This window comes from Mustela putorius, unplaced genomic scaffold (genome assembly GCF_011764305.1).
Source record: "Mustela putorius furo isolate JIRA1106 unplaced genomic scaffold, ASM1176430v1.1 tig00003988_pilon_pilon_pilon, whole genome shotgun sequence".
NCBI lineage: Eukaryota > Metazoa > Chordata > Mammalia > Carnivora > Mustelidae > Mustela > Mustela putorius.
The window spans coordinates 18,008,352-18,026,961 of NW_025422127.1; the positions used below are offsets into that span (position 1 = coordinate 18,008,352).

At 39.6% G+C, this 18,610-nt stretch overlaps 1 protein-coding gene across 8 annotated transcripts in view; it reads left to right on the forward strand.

The window, feature by feature from the left end:
• Positions 1 to 18,610, forward strand: part of USP18 (ubiquitin specific peptidase 18) — a 60,168-nt gene that overhangs the window by 22,891 nt on the left and 18,667 nt on the right. For 7 of the 8 annotated variants that reach the window (XM_013046440.2, XM_004773781.3, XM_004773783.3 and 4 more), the window contains 4 exons: positions 15,274 to 15,353; positions 15,645 to 15,791; positions 16,162 to 16,257; positions 16,930 to 17,097. In XM_013046440.2, the coding sequence (XP_012901894.1) occupies positions 15,274 to 15,353; positions 15,645 to 15,791; positions 16,162 to 16,257; positions 16,930 to 17,097 (491 nt within the window). The remainder of the gene's footprint in view (positions 1 to 15,273; positions 15,354 to 15,644; positions 15,792 to 16,161; positions 16,258 to 16,929; positions 17,098 to 18,610) is intronic. The other variant, XM_004773784.3, reaches the window with a different exon arrangement.

Here is an 18,610-nt window from a genome sequence, read left to right on the forward strand (position 1 = left end):
ACTGATTTTTAAAAGTTTTGCTATTGATGTGTCTTGGAGAATATCTGTTTGAGTTTAATGTGTCTGGGGACCTAAGAGCTTCATGAACTTTGATGTCTAAATCTCTCCCTAGATTTGGGAAGTCTCAGACACTATTTCTTTATTTTTTTAAATTTTATTTACATTCAATTAATTAACATATAGTGTATTATTAGTTTCAAAAGCAGACTCATCAGTTGTGTATAACATCCAATGCTTATTATATTGGACATTTCCACCCCTTCTCTTCCAACAACCCTCAGGTGTTTCCTCTAGTTAAGACTCTTTTATGGTTTATCTCCCTTTCTGACTTAATCTTGTTATATTTTCCCCTCCCTCCCTCTATACTCCTCCATTTTATTTCTTTTTTGTTGTTGTTGTTCTTAGGTGTTTTATGATTTTGTCACTTAAAAAAAATTTTTTTTTTACTTATTTTAAATTTTTATTTTCAGCATAACAGTATTCCTTGTTTTTGTACCACACCCAGGGCTCCATTCAATCCGTGCCCTCTCTAATACCCACCACCTGGTTCCCCCAGCCTCCCACCCCCCGCCGCTTCAAACTCCTCAGATTGTTTTTCAGAGTCCATAGTCTCTCATGGTTCACCTCCCCTTCCAATTTTTAAAAAATTTCATTTTATTTTTTCTGTGTTCCAAGATTCATTGTTTACACCCCACACCCAGTGCTCCATGCAATATGTGCCCTTCTTTAATACCCACCACCCGGATCACCCATCCCCCCACCCCCTCCCTTCCCAAACCCTCAGTTTATTTCTCAGCGTCCACAGTACTCTCATGGTTCGTCTCCCCCTTCCATTTCTCCCAGTTCACTTTTCCTTTCCTTCTCCTCCATGTTATTTTCTGTGCTCACAAGTAAGTGAAACCATATGATAATTGACTTTCTCTGCTTGACTTATTTCACTCAGCATAATCTCTTCCAGTCCCGTCCATGTTGATACAAAAGTTGGGTATTTATCCTTTCTGATGGAGGTGTAATATTCCTTTGTATATATGGACCATATCTTCTTTATCCACTCATCTGTTGAAGGGCATCTTGGTTTTTTCCACAGTTTGGTGACTGGCCATTGCTGCTGTGATCACTGGGGTACAGATGGCTCTTCTTTTGACTACATCTTTGTCTTTGGGGTAAATACCCAGTAGTGTAATTGTAGGGTCATATGGTAGCTCTATATTTAATTTCTTAAGGAATCTCCACACTGTTTTCCAAAGTGGTTGCACCAACTTGCATTCCCACCAATAGTGTAAGGGGGTTTCCCTTTCTCCACATCCTCTCCAGCTCTTGTTGTTTCTTGTCTTGTTAATTTCAGCTATTCTAACTGGTATAAGGTGGTATCTCAATGTGGTTTTGATTTGAATTTCCCTGATGACTAATGGTGTTGTACATTTTTTTCATGAAGGAAAACTTCCAGACTCTTTCTATGAAGCCAGCGTTACCCAATCCCCACCCAGGCAAAGAACCCATTGAAAAGGAGAATCTCACACCAATATCCCTGATGAATATGTTTTAGTTCTTCTTTGCCAATTTGAATGTTTTTTATTTCTTTCTGTTGTCTGAAAAATGAGGCTAGAACTTCTAGTACTATGTTGGTGTTTTAAATTTTGGCCATTCTGATAGGTTTGTAGATGTATCTCACTATTTTAATTTGCAATTTCTCTTTTTAATTATTTTTTCATTTAAATTAAATTAGCCAAGTATAGTACATCATTTGGTTTGATATAATATTCAATGATTCATTAATTCACTGTAACACCCAGTGCTCATTGTATCACCTGCCCTCTTTAATTCTCTTTCACATATGCCATGCAATACTTCATGTGCTTATTTGCCATTTGTATATCGTCTTTCATGAGATGTCTATTCATGTTTCTTATCCATTTTTTATTCAGGTTTTTTTTTTTTTTTGGTCTTATTGTTGAGTTTGAAGAATTGTGTATTTTGGGTAACAGTCCTTTGTAAGATACGCCTTTTGGACATATTTTCTCTCAGTCTGTGGCTTGTTGTCTCATGCTCTTGATAGTATCTTTTACAGAGCAGAAATGTTTATTTTTAATGAGATCAGTATACCACTTCTCCCTTTTGTTGCTTGTACATTGGAGTTGCATTAAAAAGTAATCACCAAACACAAGTTCTTCTAGATTTTCTCCTGTATTATATTTAGGACCTCTATAGTTTTGCATTTTACATTTAAGTTTATTACACATTTTGAATTTGTTTTCTTAAGGGATTTAAGTTCTGTGTATAGATTTATTTGTTTGCTTGTGGATATTCTGGGTCTTTGCCTCTCCAAATAGACTTTAGAATCACTTTGTCAATATCCACAGAATAAATTGCTGGGATCTTGACTGAAATTACAATGAGTCTATAGATCAAGATGTAAGAATTGGGGGTCGCCTGGGTGGCTCAGTGGATTAAGCCACTGCCTTCGGCTCAGGTCATGATCTCAGGGTCCTGAGATCGAGTCCTGCATCGGGCTCTCTGCTCAGCAGGGAGCCTGCTTCCCTCTCTCTCTCTCTCTCTGCCTGCCTCTCTGCCTACTTGTGATCTCTCTCTGTCAAATAAATAAATAAAATCTTAAAAAAAAAAAAGATGTAAGAATTGGCACCTTGACAATATTGAATCCTTCTTTCCATGAACATGGGATATCTCTCCATTTATGTAATTCTTTTGATTTCTGTCATCAGAGTTTATAGTTTTTCTCATATAGATCTTGTATATATTTGGTTAGATTTGTATCTAGGCATTTCATTTTCATGGTTTCTAACATAAACAATATTATGTTTTTAATTTAAATTCCCCTTAATAAAAAACTAATGATGTTCTTTATGTTGGCTAGTTGAACACAATAATAAAAAAAGGAAAAAATCCCCAGTTCATTGCTGATATATATTTACCTGTATCTTTACCTTTATATATTTAACTTGTATCCAAGTTAGTTCCAGTTGTATCCAACTCCTAGTTCCAGGAGTTTTTTGTTGATTCTTCTGAATTTTCTACATAGATGATCATGTCACCTGCAAATAAGGACATTCTTAATTTTTCTTTCCAATCAGTATACCTTTTATTTCCTCTCATTGTCTTACTGCATTAGCTAGGACTTCCAATTCCACTGAAAGGGATGGTGATAAGGGACACTATTATCTTTTTCCGGATCTTCGCAGAAAAATTTCTCACCATTAAGTGTGATGTTGGCTGTAGGTTTTTTTTTTTTTTTTAAAGATTTTATTTATTTTTATTTGACAGACAGAGATTACAAGTAGGCAGAGAGGCAGGCAGAGAGAGAGAGAGAGAGAGAGAGAGGAGGAAGCAGGCTCCCTGCTAAGCAGAGAACCCAATGCTGGGCTTGATCCCAGGACCCTGAGATCATGACCTGAGCCGAAGGCAGCGGCTTAACCCACTGAGCCACCCAGGTGCCCATGGCTGTAGGTTTTTTTTTTTTTTTTTTAAATTTAGTTATTTATTTTCAGAAAAATAAATCCGTGCCCTCTATAATACCCACCACCTGGTACCCCAACCTCCCACCCCCCCGCCACTTCAAACCCCTCAGAATGTTTTTCAGAATCCATAGTCTCTCATGATTCACCTCCCCTTCCAATTTACCACAACTCCCTTCTCCTCTCTAACACCCCTTGTCCTCCATGATATTTGGTATGCACCACAAATAAGTGAAACCATATGATAATTGACTCTCTCTGCTTGACTTATTTCACTCAGCATAATCTCTTCCAGTCCCGTCCATGTTGCTACAAAAGTTGGGTATTCGTCCTTTCTGATGGAGGCATAATACTCCATAGTGTATATGCACCACATCTTCCTTATCCATTCGTCCATTGAAGGGCATCTTGGTTCTTTCCATAGTTTGGTGACCGTGGCCATTGCTGCTATAAACACTGGGGTACAGATGGCCCTTCTTTTCACTACATCTGTATCTTTGGGGTAAATACCCAGGAGTGCAATGGCAGGGTCATAGGGAAGTTCTATTTTTAATTTCTTGAGAAATCTCCACACTGTTCTCCAAAGAGGCTGCACCAACTTGCATTCCCACCAACAGTGGAAGAGGGTCCCTGGGACCATTCTGAGGCTCCTTCTGCATTTTCTATCCTCAGGCTCTGGTGGTCTGAGCTCCCCTTCCCTCATACTCACCTGCATGCTAACAACCTGCTTTATGCATGTTTCAGAATTAAGCTCTTTCACGCATGCTTGTCTCAGACTATACAGCTTTATACATTTTTTGCCCCTTTACTCTGAGGTGCAGGAAGTGGATGGATTCATCACGCTTCCTTTCCTTTCCTTCCCTTCCCTTCCTCCCGGTCTTTCCTTCAACAAATCACTTTCCCACGTCCCGGGTGCTGAGGGCACTTAGGAAAATGAGACATGGCCCCTACTCTTGAGAAACTCGCTCTGTGCACACCTGTGGGGAAATAAGGGGATTTTCCCATTGCCGTGAAATACACAGCCCTCTGCCTACAGGTAAGTTAGTCCAGCTGGCTGTAGGACAAGCAAAGCTTGAGCACTGCATGCATTCCCCCAGATCCCTTACCTACAGAGAAAAAAAGAAGAAAAAAATGACAGATAGGCCCCTCACCCACACTTTGAGTGGGGAGTTGCAGATCTTTCTGGCCCACTCCCCGCAGGCTGAGGCAGGTTGCCCCACGGGTGGGCACTTCCTCCTCTGTCATTCGCCCTACCCATCCCCCAGATGTGGCAGCCAGCAAGGTCCTTTGTCCCTCACTGCCTCAACTCTCTGCTCACTCTCTCAGGGAGCGGCACACTGTCATTTCTGGATGCTGAGAAGCCAAAGTCTCGGCCATTAGTTCACTCTGTCCACCTCTGCCCTGGGCTGGGATTTTCTCTTGCAAACCTGGGGTTAGAACTCCCAGAACCCCAGGGTTGTGTGGCAGACACAGGAATACATACCTTCTTTCCCTCCAAGGTGCAGGAATGCTTTGCTTTAACCATACCCTAGATAATGCACGTCCTCGCCCTTCTCTGCCTTAACCAGATTCCCCATCAGGCTGGTACTCCTCCCACTCCCTGGCTGGACTGGACACAGCTCCTGCCTAAGAACCCAGAATGGAGGACGCTTTTCTCAACTCACCAACAGTCTGGGTTGCTGGTTTGCAAGCCCTCTTTGATTCCTGTGCCTCGTTGTGTTTTTTTTTTTTTAATTTTTTATTTTTTATAAACATATATTTTTATCCCCAGGGGTACAGGTCTGTGAATTACCAGGTTTACACACTTCACAGCACTCACCAAAGCACATACCCTCCCCAATGTCCATAATCCCACCCCCTTCTCCCAAACCCCCTCCCCCCAGCAACCCTCAGTTTGTTTTGTGAGATTAAGAGTCACTTATGGTTTGTCTCCCTCCCAATCCCATCTTGTTTCATTTATTCTTCTCCTACCCACTTAAGCCCCCATGTTGCATCACTACTTCCTCATATCAGGGAGATCATATGATAGTTGTCTTTCTCTGCTTGACTTATTTCGCTAAGCATGATACGCTCTAGTTCCATCCATGTTGTCACAAATGGCAAGATTTCATTTCTTTTGATGGCTGCATAGTATTCCATTGTGTATATATACCACATCTTCTTGATCCATTCATCTGTTGATGGACATCTAGGTTCTTTCCATAGTTTGGCTATTGTGGACATTGCTGCTATAAACATTCGGGTGCACGTGCCCCTTTGGATCACTACGTTTGTATCTTTAAGGTAAATACCCAATAGTGCAATTTCTGGGTCATAGGGCAGTTCTATTTTCAACATTTTGAGGAACCTCCATGCTGTTTTCCAGAGTGGCTGCACCAGCTTGCATTCCCACCAACAGTGGAGGAGGGTTCCCCTTTCTCCACATCCTCGCCAGCACCTGTCATTTCCTGACTTGTTTATTTTAGCCATTCTGAGTGGTGTGAGGTGATATCTCATTGTGGTTTTGATTTGTATTTCCCTGATGCCGAGTGATATGGAGCACTTTTTCATGTGTCTGTTGGCCATCTGGATGTCTTCTTTGCAGAAATGTCTGTTCATGTCCTCTGCCCATTTCTTGATTGGATTATTTGTTCTTTGGGTGTTGAGTTTGCTAAGTTCTTTATAGATTCTGGACACTAGTCCTTTATCTGATATGTCGTTTGCAAATATCTTCTCCCATTCTGTCAGTTGTCTTTTGGTTTTGTTAACTGTTTCCTTTGCTGTGCAAAAGCTTTTGATCTTGATGAAATCCCAATAGTTCATTTTTGCCCTTGCTTCCCTTGCCTTTGGCATTGTTCCTAGGAAGATGTTGCTGTGGCTGAGGTCGAAGAGGTTGCTGCCTGTGTTCTCCTCAAGGATTTTGATGGATTCCTTTCGCACATTGAGGTCCTTCATCCATTTTGAGTCTATTTTCGTGTGTGGTGTAAGGAAATGGTCCAATTTCATTTTTCTGCATGTGGCTGTCCAATTTTCCCAGCACCATTTATTGAAGAGGCTGTCTTTTTTCCATTGGACATTCTTTCCTGCTTTGTCGAAGATTAGTTGACTGTAGAGTTGAGGGTCTATTTCTGGGCTCTCTATTCTGTTCCATTGATCTATGTGTCTGTTTTTGTGCCAGTACCATGCTGTCTTGATGATGACAGCTTTGTAATAGAGCTTGAAGTCCGGAATTGTGATGTCACCAACGTTGGCTTTCTTTTTCAATATCCCTTTGGCTATTCGAGGTCTTTTCTGGTTCCATATAAATTTTAGAATTATTTGTTCCATTTCTTTGAAAAATATGGATGGTACTTTGATAGGAATTGCATTAAATGTGTAGATTGCTTTAGGTAGCATAGACATTTTCACAATATTTATTCTTCCTAATCCAGGAGCATGGAACATTTTTCCACTTCTCTGTGTCTTCCTCAATTTCTTTCATGAGTACTTTATAGTTTTCTGAGTATAGATTCTGTGCCTCTTTGGTTAGGTTTATTCCTAGGTATCTTATGGTTTTGGGTGCAATTGTAAATGGGATTGACTCCTTAATTTCTCTTTCTTCTGTCTTGCTCTTGGTGTAGAGGAATGCAACTGATTTCTGTGCATTGATTTTATATCCTGACACTTTACTGAATTCCTGTATAAGTTCTAGCAGTTTTGGAGTGGAGTCTTTTGGGTTTTCCACATATAGTATCATATCATCTGCGAAGAATGATAATTTGACTTCTTCTTTGCCGATTTGGATGCCTTTAATTTCCTTTTGTTGTCTGATTGCTGAGGCTAGGACCTCTAGTACTATGTTGAATAGCAGTGGTGACAATGGACATCCCTGACGTGTTCCTGACCTTAGCGGAAAAGCTTTCAGTTTTTCTCCATTGAGAATGATATTTGCGGTGGGCTTTTCATAGATGGCTTTGATGATATTGAGGTATGTGCCCTCTGTCCCTACACTTTGAAGAGTTTTGATCAGGAAGGGATGCTGTACTTTGTCAAATGCCTTTTCAGCATCTATTGAGAGTATCATATGGTTCTTGTCCTTTCTTTTATTGATGTGTTGTATCACATTGACTGATTTGCGGATGTTGAACCAACCTTGCAGTCCTGGAATAAATCCCACTTGGTCGTGGTGAATAATCCTTTTAATGTACTGTTGAATCCTATTGGCTAGTATTTTATTGAGTATTTTCGCATCTGTGTTCATCAAGGATATTGGTCTATAGCTCTCTTTTTTGATGGGATCCTTGTCTGGTTTTGGGATCAAGGTGATGCTGGCCTCATAAAATGAGTTTGGAAGTTTTCCTTCCATTTCTATTTTTTGGAACAGTTTCAGGAGAATAGGAATTAGTTCTTCTTTAAATGTTTGGTAGAATTCCCCCGGGAAGCCATCTGGCCCTGGGCTTTTGTTTGTTTGGAGATTTTTAATGACTGTTTCAATCTCCTTACTGGTTATGGGTCTGTTCAGGCTTTCTACTTCTTCCTGGTTCAGTTGTGGTAGTTTATATATTTCTAGGAATGCATCCATTTCTTCCAGATTGTCAAATTTGTTGGCGTAGAGTTGCTCATAGTATGTTGTTATAATAGTTTGTATTTCTTTGGTGTTAGTTGTGATCTCTCCTCTTTCATTCATGATTTTATTTATTTGGGTCCTTTCTCTTTTCTTTTTGATAAGTCTGGCCAGGGGTTTATCAATTTTATTAATTCTTTCAAAGAACCAGCTCCTAGTTTCGTTGATTTGCTCTCTTGTCTTTTTGGTTTCTATTTCATTGATTTCTGCTCTGATCATTATGATTTCTCTTCTCCTGCTTGGCTTAGGGTTTCTTTCTTGTTCTTTCTCCAGCTCCTTTAGGTGTAGGGTTAGGTTGTGTACCTGAGACCTTTCTTGTTTCTTGAGAAAGGCTTGTACCGCTATATATTTTCCTCTCAGGACTGCCTTTGTTGTGTCCCATAGATTTTGAACCGTTGTATTTTCATTGTCATTTGTTTCCATGATTTTTTTCAATTCTTCTTTAATTTCCTGGTTGACCCATTCATTCTTTAGAAGGATGCTGTTTAGTCTCCATGTATTTGGGTTCTTTTCAAACTTCCTTTTGTGGTTGAGTTCTAGCTTTAGAGCATTGTGGTCTGAAAATATGCAGGGAATGATCCCAATCTTTTGATACCAATGGAGTCCTGATTTAGGACTGAGGATGTGATCTATTCTGGAGAATGTTCCATGTGCACTAGAGAAGAATGTGTATTCTGTTGCTTTGGGATGAAATGTTCTGAATCTATCTGTGATGTCCATCTGGTCCAGTGTGTCATTTAAGGCCTTTATTTCCTTGCTGATCTTTTGCTTGGATGATCTGTCCATTTCAGTGAGGGGAGTGTTAAAGTCCCCTACTACTGTTGTATTATTATTGATGTGTTTCTTTGATTTTGTTATTAATTGGTTTATATAGTTGGCTGCTCCCACGTTGGGGGCATAGATATTTAAAATATTAAATTTTCTTGTTGGACAGACCCTTTGAGTATGATATAGTGTCCTTCCTCATCTCTTATTATAGTCTTTGGCTTAAAATCTAATTGATCTGATATAAGGATTGCCACTCCTGCTTTCTTCTGATGTCCATTAGCATGGTAAATTCTTTTCCACCCCGTCACTTTAAATATGGAGGTGTCTTCAGTCTTAAAATGAGTTTCTTGGAGGCAACATATAGATGGGTTTTGTTTTTTATCCATTCTGATACCCTGTGTCTTTTGACAGGGGCATTTAGCCCATTAACATTCAGGGTAACTATTGAGAGATATGAATTTAGTACCATTGTATTGCCTGTAAGGTGACTGTTACTGTATATGGTCTGTGTTCCTTTCTGATCTACCACTTGTAGGCTCTTTCTTTGCTTAGAGGACCCCTTTCAATATTTCCTGTAGAGCTGGTTTGGTGTTTGCAAATTCTTTCAGTTTTTGTTTGTCCTGGAAGCTTTTAATCTCTCCTTCTATTTTCAATGATAGCCTAGCTGGATATAGTATTCTTGGCTGCATGTTTTTCTCGTTTAGTGCTCTGAAAATATCATGCCAGCTCTTTCTGGCCTGTCAGGTCTCTGTGGATAAGTCAGCTGCCAATCTAATATTTTTACCATTGTATGTTACAGACTTCTTTTCCCGGGCTGCTTTCAGGATTTTCTCTTTGTCACTGAGACTTGTAAATTTTACTATTAGGTGACGGGGTATGGGCCTATTCTTATTGATTTTGAGGGGCGTTCTCTGAACCTCCTGAATTTTGATGCTCGTTCCCTTTGCCATATTGGGGAAATTCTCCCCAATAATTCTCTCCAGTATACCTTCTGCTCCCCTCTCTCTTTCTTCTTCTTCTGGAATCCCAATTATTCTAATGTTGTTTCGTCTTATGATGTCACTTATCTCTCGAATTCTCCCCTCGTGGTCCAATAGCTGTTTGCCCCTCTTTTGCTCAGCTTCTTTATTCTCTGTCATTTGGTCTTCTATATCACTAATTCTTTCTTCTGCCTCATTTATCCTAGCAGTGAGAGCCTCCATTATTGATTGCACCTCATTAATAGCTTTTTTGATTTCAACTTGGGTAGATTTTAGTTCTCTTATTTCTCCAGAAAGGGCTTTTATATCTCCCGAGAGTGTTTCTCTAATATCTTCCATGCCTTTTTCGAGCCTGGCTAGAACCTTGAGATTTGTCATTCTGAACTCTAGATCTGACATATTACCAATGTCTGTATTGATTAGGTCCCTAGCCTTCGGTACTGCCTCTTGTTCTTTTTTTTTTTTTGTTGAATTTTTCCGTCTTGTCATTTTGTCCAGATACGAGTATATGAAGGAGCAAGTAAAATACTAAAAGGGTGGCAACAACCCCACGAAAATATGCTTTAACCAAATTAGAAGAGATCCCAAATCGTGAGGAGGGAGAAAGGGGATAAAAAGAGGTTCAAAAAGGAAGAAAGAAAAAAAAAGAAAAAAGAAAAAAAAGAAAAGAAAAGAATTAAAAAAAAGAAAACAAATAAGAAAAATATAAAAAAGAAAATATATATATATTGGATAAACTAGTTAAAAAACGTTAAAAAAGAAAAAGGTAAAAGTTAAAAAAAAATTTACCAGAAGGTGAGAAAAAAAACAAAAAATGAAAAAGAAAAAAATTAAATTAACTGCAAGACTAAAAAAAATCACAGGGAAAAAGCCATGAGTTCCGTGCTTTGCTTTCTCCTCCTCTGGAATTCTGCTGCTCTTCTTGGTATTGAAACCGCACTTCTTGGTAGGTGAACTTGGTCTCGGCTGGATTTCTTGTTGATCTTCTGGGGGAGGGGCCTGTTGTAGTGATCCTCAAGTGTCTTTGCCCCAGGCGGAATTGCCCCGCCCTTATCAGGGGCCGGGGTGAGTAATCCGCTTGGGTTTGCTTTCAGGAGCTTTTGTTCCCTGAGCGCTTTCCGTAGAGTTCCGGAGGACGGGAATACAAATGGCGGCCTCCTGGTTTCCAGCCTGGAGGAGCCGAGAGCCCAGGGCCGCACTCCTCAGTGCGTCCTCAGAGAACAGCGCCCAGTTACTCCCGTCTGCCTGACCTCCGGCCGCGCTCGAGCTCACTGAGCCTGCGACTGGTTCAAGGTAACACTGAGCTGTGAGCTTACTGTCGGCTCTGTCTCTGTAGCCGGCTTTCCCGTTCCAATACCTGCAAGCTCTGCGACACTCAGACACCCCCGATCCTTCTGTGACCCTGTGGGACCTGAGGCCACGCTTACCCCGCGTGGGCTTCGCCCCGGTTTAGCCTCTGTAGCGATGTCCCTCAGCGGAACAGACTTTTAAAAGTCCTGATTTTGTGCGCCGTTGCTCGCTGCTTGTCAGGAGCCGGCCCCTCCCCCCGGGGTCTATCTTCCCGTCGCTTTGGATTCACTTCTCCGCCGGTCCTACCTTTCAGAAAGTGGTTGTTTTTCTGTTTCCAGAATTGCTGTTCTTCTCTTCAATCTGCCGATGGATTTTCAGGTGTTTGCAATCTTTAGATAAGCTATCTAGCTGATCTCCGGCTAGCTGAAGTAGTCTCAGCCTGCTACTTCTCCGCCATCTTGACTCCTCCCTCTGTAGGTTTTTTTTGAAGATGTCCCTATCAAACTTGGGAAGCTCCTCTCAGTTTCTAGTTGGCTGAGAGTTTTTATCATGAATGAATGTTGGATTTTGTCAGATGCTTTTTTGGCATCTATTAATAAAATCATTTGAATTTTGTTTTTAGTGTATTGATGTGATGGATTACATTAATTAGTTTTCAGATGTTGGACTAGTCTTGCATACCTGGGGTAAATCTCACTTGGTTGTTCTATATAATTTTTATATTTTGTTGGATTCTATTTGCTAATATTTTCTTGTGGATTTTTGTATCTATGTTCATGAGAGATATTGACCTGTAATAATCTTTCTTGTAATGTCTTTGTCTGGTTGTTGTAATAGGAGAATGGTAACCTTATAGAGCAAATTCCTCTATTTCTATCTTGTGAAGAGTTTTTTTGAGAGCTGGTATAATTTATTCCATAAATGTTTGGTAGAATTCATCATTGAGCCCATTGGTGCTCTGTACATTTATCCTCATTCGTTTTTCTTTTTATTCCTCAGACTGTATGACTTCATTGACCTGTTTTCAAGTTTGATAATTCTTTTTTTCTGCCAGCTCAAATCTGCTATTGACCACTTCTTGAAAACTCTTCATTTCTCTTACTGTATTTTTCAGTTCAAGAATTTCTATTTGGATTTTTAAAATAATTTTTTCTTTATTGATATTCTGTGTTTGGTGAGACATTGCTTTCATACTTTAGTTATTTCAATATTGTTTTATTTAGTTCTTTGAACAAATTGTAACTAATCTAAATTCTAGTGAGACTAAAGTGCCTGGGTGGTTTAGTCATTAAGCATCTGCTTTGGGCTCAGGTCATGATCTCAGGGTCCTCGGATAGAGTCCTGCATCAGGCTCCCTTCTCAGCGGGGAGCCGGATTCTCCCTTTCCCACTCCCCCTGTGTTCCCTCTTTCACTGTCTCTCTCTCTGTAAATAAATAAATAAAATATTAAAAAAATTTAAAGTCTAGTGAGACTAACATCTGGATCTTCTCAGTGATAGTTTCTACTGATTGCTATTTGTGTGTATGTGTACCACATTTTTCTGCTTCATTGTATGTCTTGTAATTTTTTGTTAAAAACTAAACATTTTAGATAATATAATGTGGCAACAGTGGAAATCAGAAACTCTGACAATGAGGTTGTTGCTGTTGTTTTGTTGTTGCTATTTGTTTAATGGCTTTCCTGGACTAATTCTGTAAAGGCTATGTTTCCTATTGTGTGTGGCCATTAAAGATTCTGTTTGGTTAGTTTAATGTCACCTAATGATTGGTCAGGGATTTCTTTAAAGGCCTACAAATGGCGTTCCAGATCACCAAGAATATGTCAGAGATTTAGAAGTCCACTATGGACATCTCAGTACTCAGATCCATCTTTTAAGTTTCAGCTGGTCTCTTTTTTATTTTGCCCTATCTGTTATTATAACCTTAGGTAATCACAATATTAACTATCATTGGTTTCTTTTGACAAATATCCTGGGAATAGGATTTTAAGCTCTGAGTAGGTCAAATAATGACAACCTCCATCACAGGATGCTTTTCCATAAAGCTGCAAGACAAGTCAAATAATAAAAATGCTTTCAGTATGGAACTTTTTGAGGAACTCCCATCCCACTCTGTCTCTTTCTCGGTTACAAGGCTTCTGGTTTTCACAGCCTATATGATTGCAGGTTTTCTTATTCTCAAAGCTACCTCAGAGCTGGGAAGAAGGAAATGGAAATAGGCCAGGTTGAAATCCTGTTGTTCTTATGTAGGTTCTGCTGTGTTTGTTGAATAAATATTCCTAAGATTTTTTAAACCTTTGGGTAATTTTTAGAGTTCTGAAAAAATGATTTTTATAATTTTTTTTCCCAGGATTTTCATTGCTTTTCTGGAGGATTAGATTTATAGAGCTCCTAACTCCATCATTCCAGTTGTATTTTCACTTTTATATCAATTTTCATAGCAGTTTGATTACTTTAGGGAATTTTTCTTATTCTTTAAATTATGACTTTGTGGATACTTGTCCTCCACTAGAATATAAGTTTCTTGGGGATAGTAACTTTCTCTAGTATGTGCAATGCCTTTCACATAGCAGGTGTTAACTAAATTATGGGTTGGGCAGATATCCCTGTATTTTTTAGACAAATCAGGACTCTTGGCTCTGGTATGATCAGAAGAGGCAAAATGTCTTTACATGACAAGGAGATCTATCTTTATGTCCAGTGTTGGCTTCATGGCAGGCAGTCTTCTGTAAAGAATTCCCTGGAGACAGCATAGTTCAACCCTAGTTCCACTCTGTTTGTCTTTAGGTTTTGGGGTTATTACCTTAAAATATGGATTAATTAATTCATTCAGCTCATAGATAGTGTTCACCTATTATGTGCCAGGTATTGTGCTTGTATTGCAGATAAAGGAACAAGACTGATAGGGTCTTTGCTTCCATGGAGCTTATAATCTTGAGAAGAGACAGGCCAAAACAAAAGTCAAACAAAACAAATTGAAATAAAAAATGTTAAGTACAAACTGTGATAAGTATAATAAAGGAAATAAAAAGGTGTTGAGACAGCTGATATGAATATTTAATACATTTACAATAACTACCTTTTCTTGCAGTGTCTTTGCATGTTGGCAGACATATGTTCTTTTATAAAATAGTCCTCAGTGTGTTTTTCATGTTCTTTGTATTCCTAGGTTTCTGTTAAACAATAGAAATTCATTTATATCTGTCTTTTAGGCTTCTTACCTAACATATGAAAAATCTACTGTTTAATTCCTGTTTCCTCTTAGTCAGCATCATCTAACACTGAGACAGTTCTTTCCTTTCTTGTCCTCCCAGATACCTTTGGGGAAGACCTGGGTCAGATATGAGTATTGGGAAACTGCTCAATTTATGGGGAATGAAAAAGAAATTAAATAAAAATACAGAGAAATGAATGGTCATTAGAGTCCAAATAAGGTGTTGGCTTGGCTTGGAAATTGGAAAGAATCCACTATGGAATATTGGTTTTATGTGGCTGGATCCCCTAGTAGAGGCCAGTAGGAATGGATGGCTGGTCAGAAAAAAGGAAACTTCTATGATGCAGTCAGACTGGATTTTGAATTTTAAGAGGAGTTGTGAATACCCAACTTTTGTATCAACATGGACGGGACTGGAAGAGATTATGCTGAGTGAAATAAGTCAAGCAGAGAGAGTCAATTATATGGTTTCACTTATTTGTGGAGCATAAGAAATAACATGGAGGACATGGGGAGATGGAGAGGAGAGAAGGGAGTTGAGGGAAATTGGAGGGGAAGACGAACAATGAGAGACTATGGACTTTGAAAAACAATCTGAGGGTTTTGGAGGGGCGGCGGGGAGGAGGTTTGGTGAGCCTAGTGGTGGTTATTATGGAGGGCACGTATTGCATGGAGCACTGGGTGTGGTACATAAACAATGAATTCTGGTACACTGAAAAGAAATTTAAAATAAAAAATTAAAATAAATAAATAAATAAATAATATTTACTGAGCTCCTAAAAAAATAAACAAGCTTATTTTTCATTTTTAGTGCCTAACTAAAGTGGGGGTTGGTGGTGATATTGAGGGCTGGGAGAGGACAAAATGGTGAATGTTCATGTACATGTAGGTAGCAAGGGCACAAGGACATGCATGAGAATTGTCCCTTGGTGACCTCACTGATCGGGCTGTTATTTTTCTCTTTGTCCAGTGTTTGTCCAGCATGATGCTGCTCAACTCTACCTCACGGTCTGGAACCTAATTAAGGACCAAATCACAGATGTGGACCTGGTGAGATCCTAGAACCAGAGAACTCAGAAGTTTAAGATGCTGCTCATTTAGCTCATCCAGCAATCAATATAATGTATAGAGAGGATTAAAAGAGAAATCCACATATGATGCTTATCACAATTCCATAATATTATTATTATTATTATTTTGCACCTTTTTGAAGAGCAAAGAGCATCAGTGACTACCATTTTTGGAGCTTCTGTTTGATGGCTACAATTTCTGGAAATTGACTTGACTTGTTTTGTTTATGACTTTGTACCCTTCTTTCCTCTCACCTTCTCTCTCTTACAGGTAGAGAGGCTGCAGGCCCTGTATACAATCCGGGTGAAGGAGTCCTTGGTTTGCCTTGAATGTACTGTGGAAAGGAGCAGAAACAGTAGCATGTTGACCCTCCCCCTTCCTCTTTTTGATATGGACTCAAAACCCCTGAAAACACTGGTAAATGATTTCTTTTGGTGATTTTTCTGTTCCCATAAACCTGGTGCTGCCAGTGTGCCCTTACTTCTTTAATCCACCATTGCCTTTTAAAAAGTAATTTCTATTTCCTTTGCACAGTTCTGTTTCTCCTTTGATTTGGTGAAAAAAATTTTGTTTCCTTTTACTTTCTCTCCTTACACTGCTACCTTAACAAGTGATCCCTCCTATTTATCAATCCAGTCACTAGGTCTTTTTGGAGATCCTGCCACATGCACCACACTGGGCCAGGGGGGAGGATATGGGGAGAGCCAGAAGAAAAACTTTTATCCTCATTTGTAGTGTGGTAAATACTAACTCTGATTTTTTTTTTTTTTTTGATCTTCTGAAACAGGAGGATGCCCTTCGATGTTTCTTCCAACCCAGGGAATTATCAGGCAAAAGCAAATGTTTCTGTGAGAAATGTGGGAAAAAGACTTGTGGGAAACAGGTACTCACTCTCTGAAACCAGATGCTGCCATAGTTTGGGGTTGCCTTTAGTGGATTTCCTGATAGAGCCTTCATAGAGGGTACCATGTGTTGGTTGAGGGTGGGAATTTATATTCTGGCTAGTATCTGGGATCTGGGGATCCTGATTTTCAGAGGCCCATCACTGAGAGGGGCAGAGCCTTTTAAAAGATAAGAGAAGGGATGCCTGGGTGGCTCAGCTGGTTAAGCATCTGCCTTCAGCTCTGGTCATGATCCCAGGGTCCTGGGATTGAGTCCTGCTTTGGGCTTCCTGCTCGTTGGGGAGTCTTCTCCTTTGCCTGCTGCTCTCCCTGCTTGTGCGCACTCTCTCTCACTGACAAAATAAATAAATAAAATCTTAAAAAAAAAAGAGAAAGTCCAAGAGCAGCAGGCAGTTTTCCATGCAGAGTTAGACTAGCTCTCTAGAGCAGACTCTAGTTCCTGTGGTTCCTGGTTCTTGTGCAGAACCCTATGGCTGCTCATGATTTCTGTGAAGAGCTCAACAGATTCAGCAGATGGGAGCCCTTAATTCTGTATTATATCATTCTGATACATTTTGGAGAAGAAGAACACACCATCGGCCCGGGTATTTCTCTAAATCTACCCATTTCAAGTGCCTTAGGACTTCATCTCCATAGTAATTTTGCTTTTTCAGGTCTTGAAGCTGACCCATTTGCCCCAGACCTTGACAATCCACCTCTTGCGGTTCTCCATCAGGAATTCTCAGACAGAAAAGATTTGCCACTCACTCTATTTCCCCCAGACCTTGGATTTAAGTCAGGTCCTTGTGATTGAAGAAGGCCTCTGTAATGCTGAGGAACAGGTGAGAAGCTCCTTCATGCCCTTCCATCCTCCATCTCTTCAGACCCCTTGTCTGCTTGATTTTGCCTCTCTTCCCCTAAGATGCTTAAAGTCACGCACTCAACAGACATAGCACTTTTGGTCATCTCATCTTTGCCATTATAGCATCTCATAAATCACAGCCTATGTTGGACATGCTTGGGGCACACAAAGGGAGGAAAACTCACCAGCAGCTGCTTGGTGTGATTCATAGAAACACATTCATATGTTCAAGAAACATTTATTTTTTTAAAACAGTATTTTAATGATGGAAACCTATGTGTTCTTAAATGAAAAAATGATGGCTTGTTATTACCATACTACTTATCACCAACATTTGCTGTATGTGGTTGCTTTTCTTATAAGATTCAAAATACTTCTGTCAATGGACATCTGAGCTCTTTCTTTAGTTTGGCTATTTTGGACATTTCTGCTATAAACATTGGGGTGCTGGTGCCAGATGAATGGATAAAGAAAGATGTGGTACATATATACAATGCTATATTACTCGGCCATAAAAAAATATGATATCTTACCATTTGCAACAATATGGATGGAACTTGGGGGTATTATACTAAGTGAAATAAGTCAGAGAAAGACAATTATATAATTTCACTCACATGTGGAGTTAAGGAACAAAACAGGTGAACATAGGGGAAGGGAGGGAAAAACAAAACAAGACATAATCAGAGGGAAACAAACCATAAAAAAGACTCTTAACCACAGGAAATAAACTGAGGGTTGGTGGAGGTTGGGAGGTGGTGAGGGGATGAGGTGACAGGGTGATGGGCATTAAAGAGGGCATGTGATGTAATGAGCACTAAGTGTTATATACAACTGATGAATCACACTCTACCTCTGAAACTAAAAATATATGTTAATTAATTGAATTTAAATAAAAAAGACTCAAAACATTATTTCTTTTTTTTTTTAATTGCATTTTATTTTTTCAGTGTTCCAAGATTCGTTGTTTATGCATCACATCCAGTGCTCCATGCAATATGTGCCCTCCTTAATACCCACCACCAGGATCAACCCCCCTCAAAAACCTTTAGTTTGTTTCTCAGAATCTGCAGTCTTTCATGGTTCATCTCCCCACTCCGATTATTTCTAAGTATTGGACTTTGTTCATAACCCTCACAGCACTAAGGAATGGGAGGAATCCATAATTCAGGGCTTTCTCCTTAAATGAAGTATATAATACATATATACATAAGTAAACGCAAGATCTTGGGTTCTAAACATAATACCAACCTTTCTTTTTAAAACAGCTTATACCCACTTTGAGGATAGTAACAAAAGAGCCAGTTCACTGGGCCAAATTTTTTTTTTTTTTTAAAGATTTTATTTATTTATTTGACAGACAGAGATCACAAGTAGGCAGAGAGGCAGGCAGAGAGAGAGAGAGAGAGAGAGAGAGAAAAGCAGGCTTCCTGCGGAGCAGAGAGCCCAATGCGGGGCTCAATCCCAGGACCCTGAGATCATGACCCGAGCCG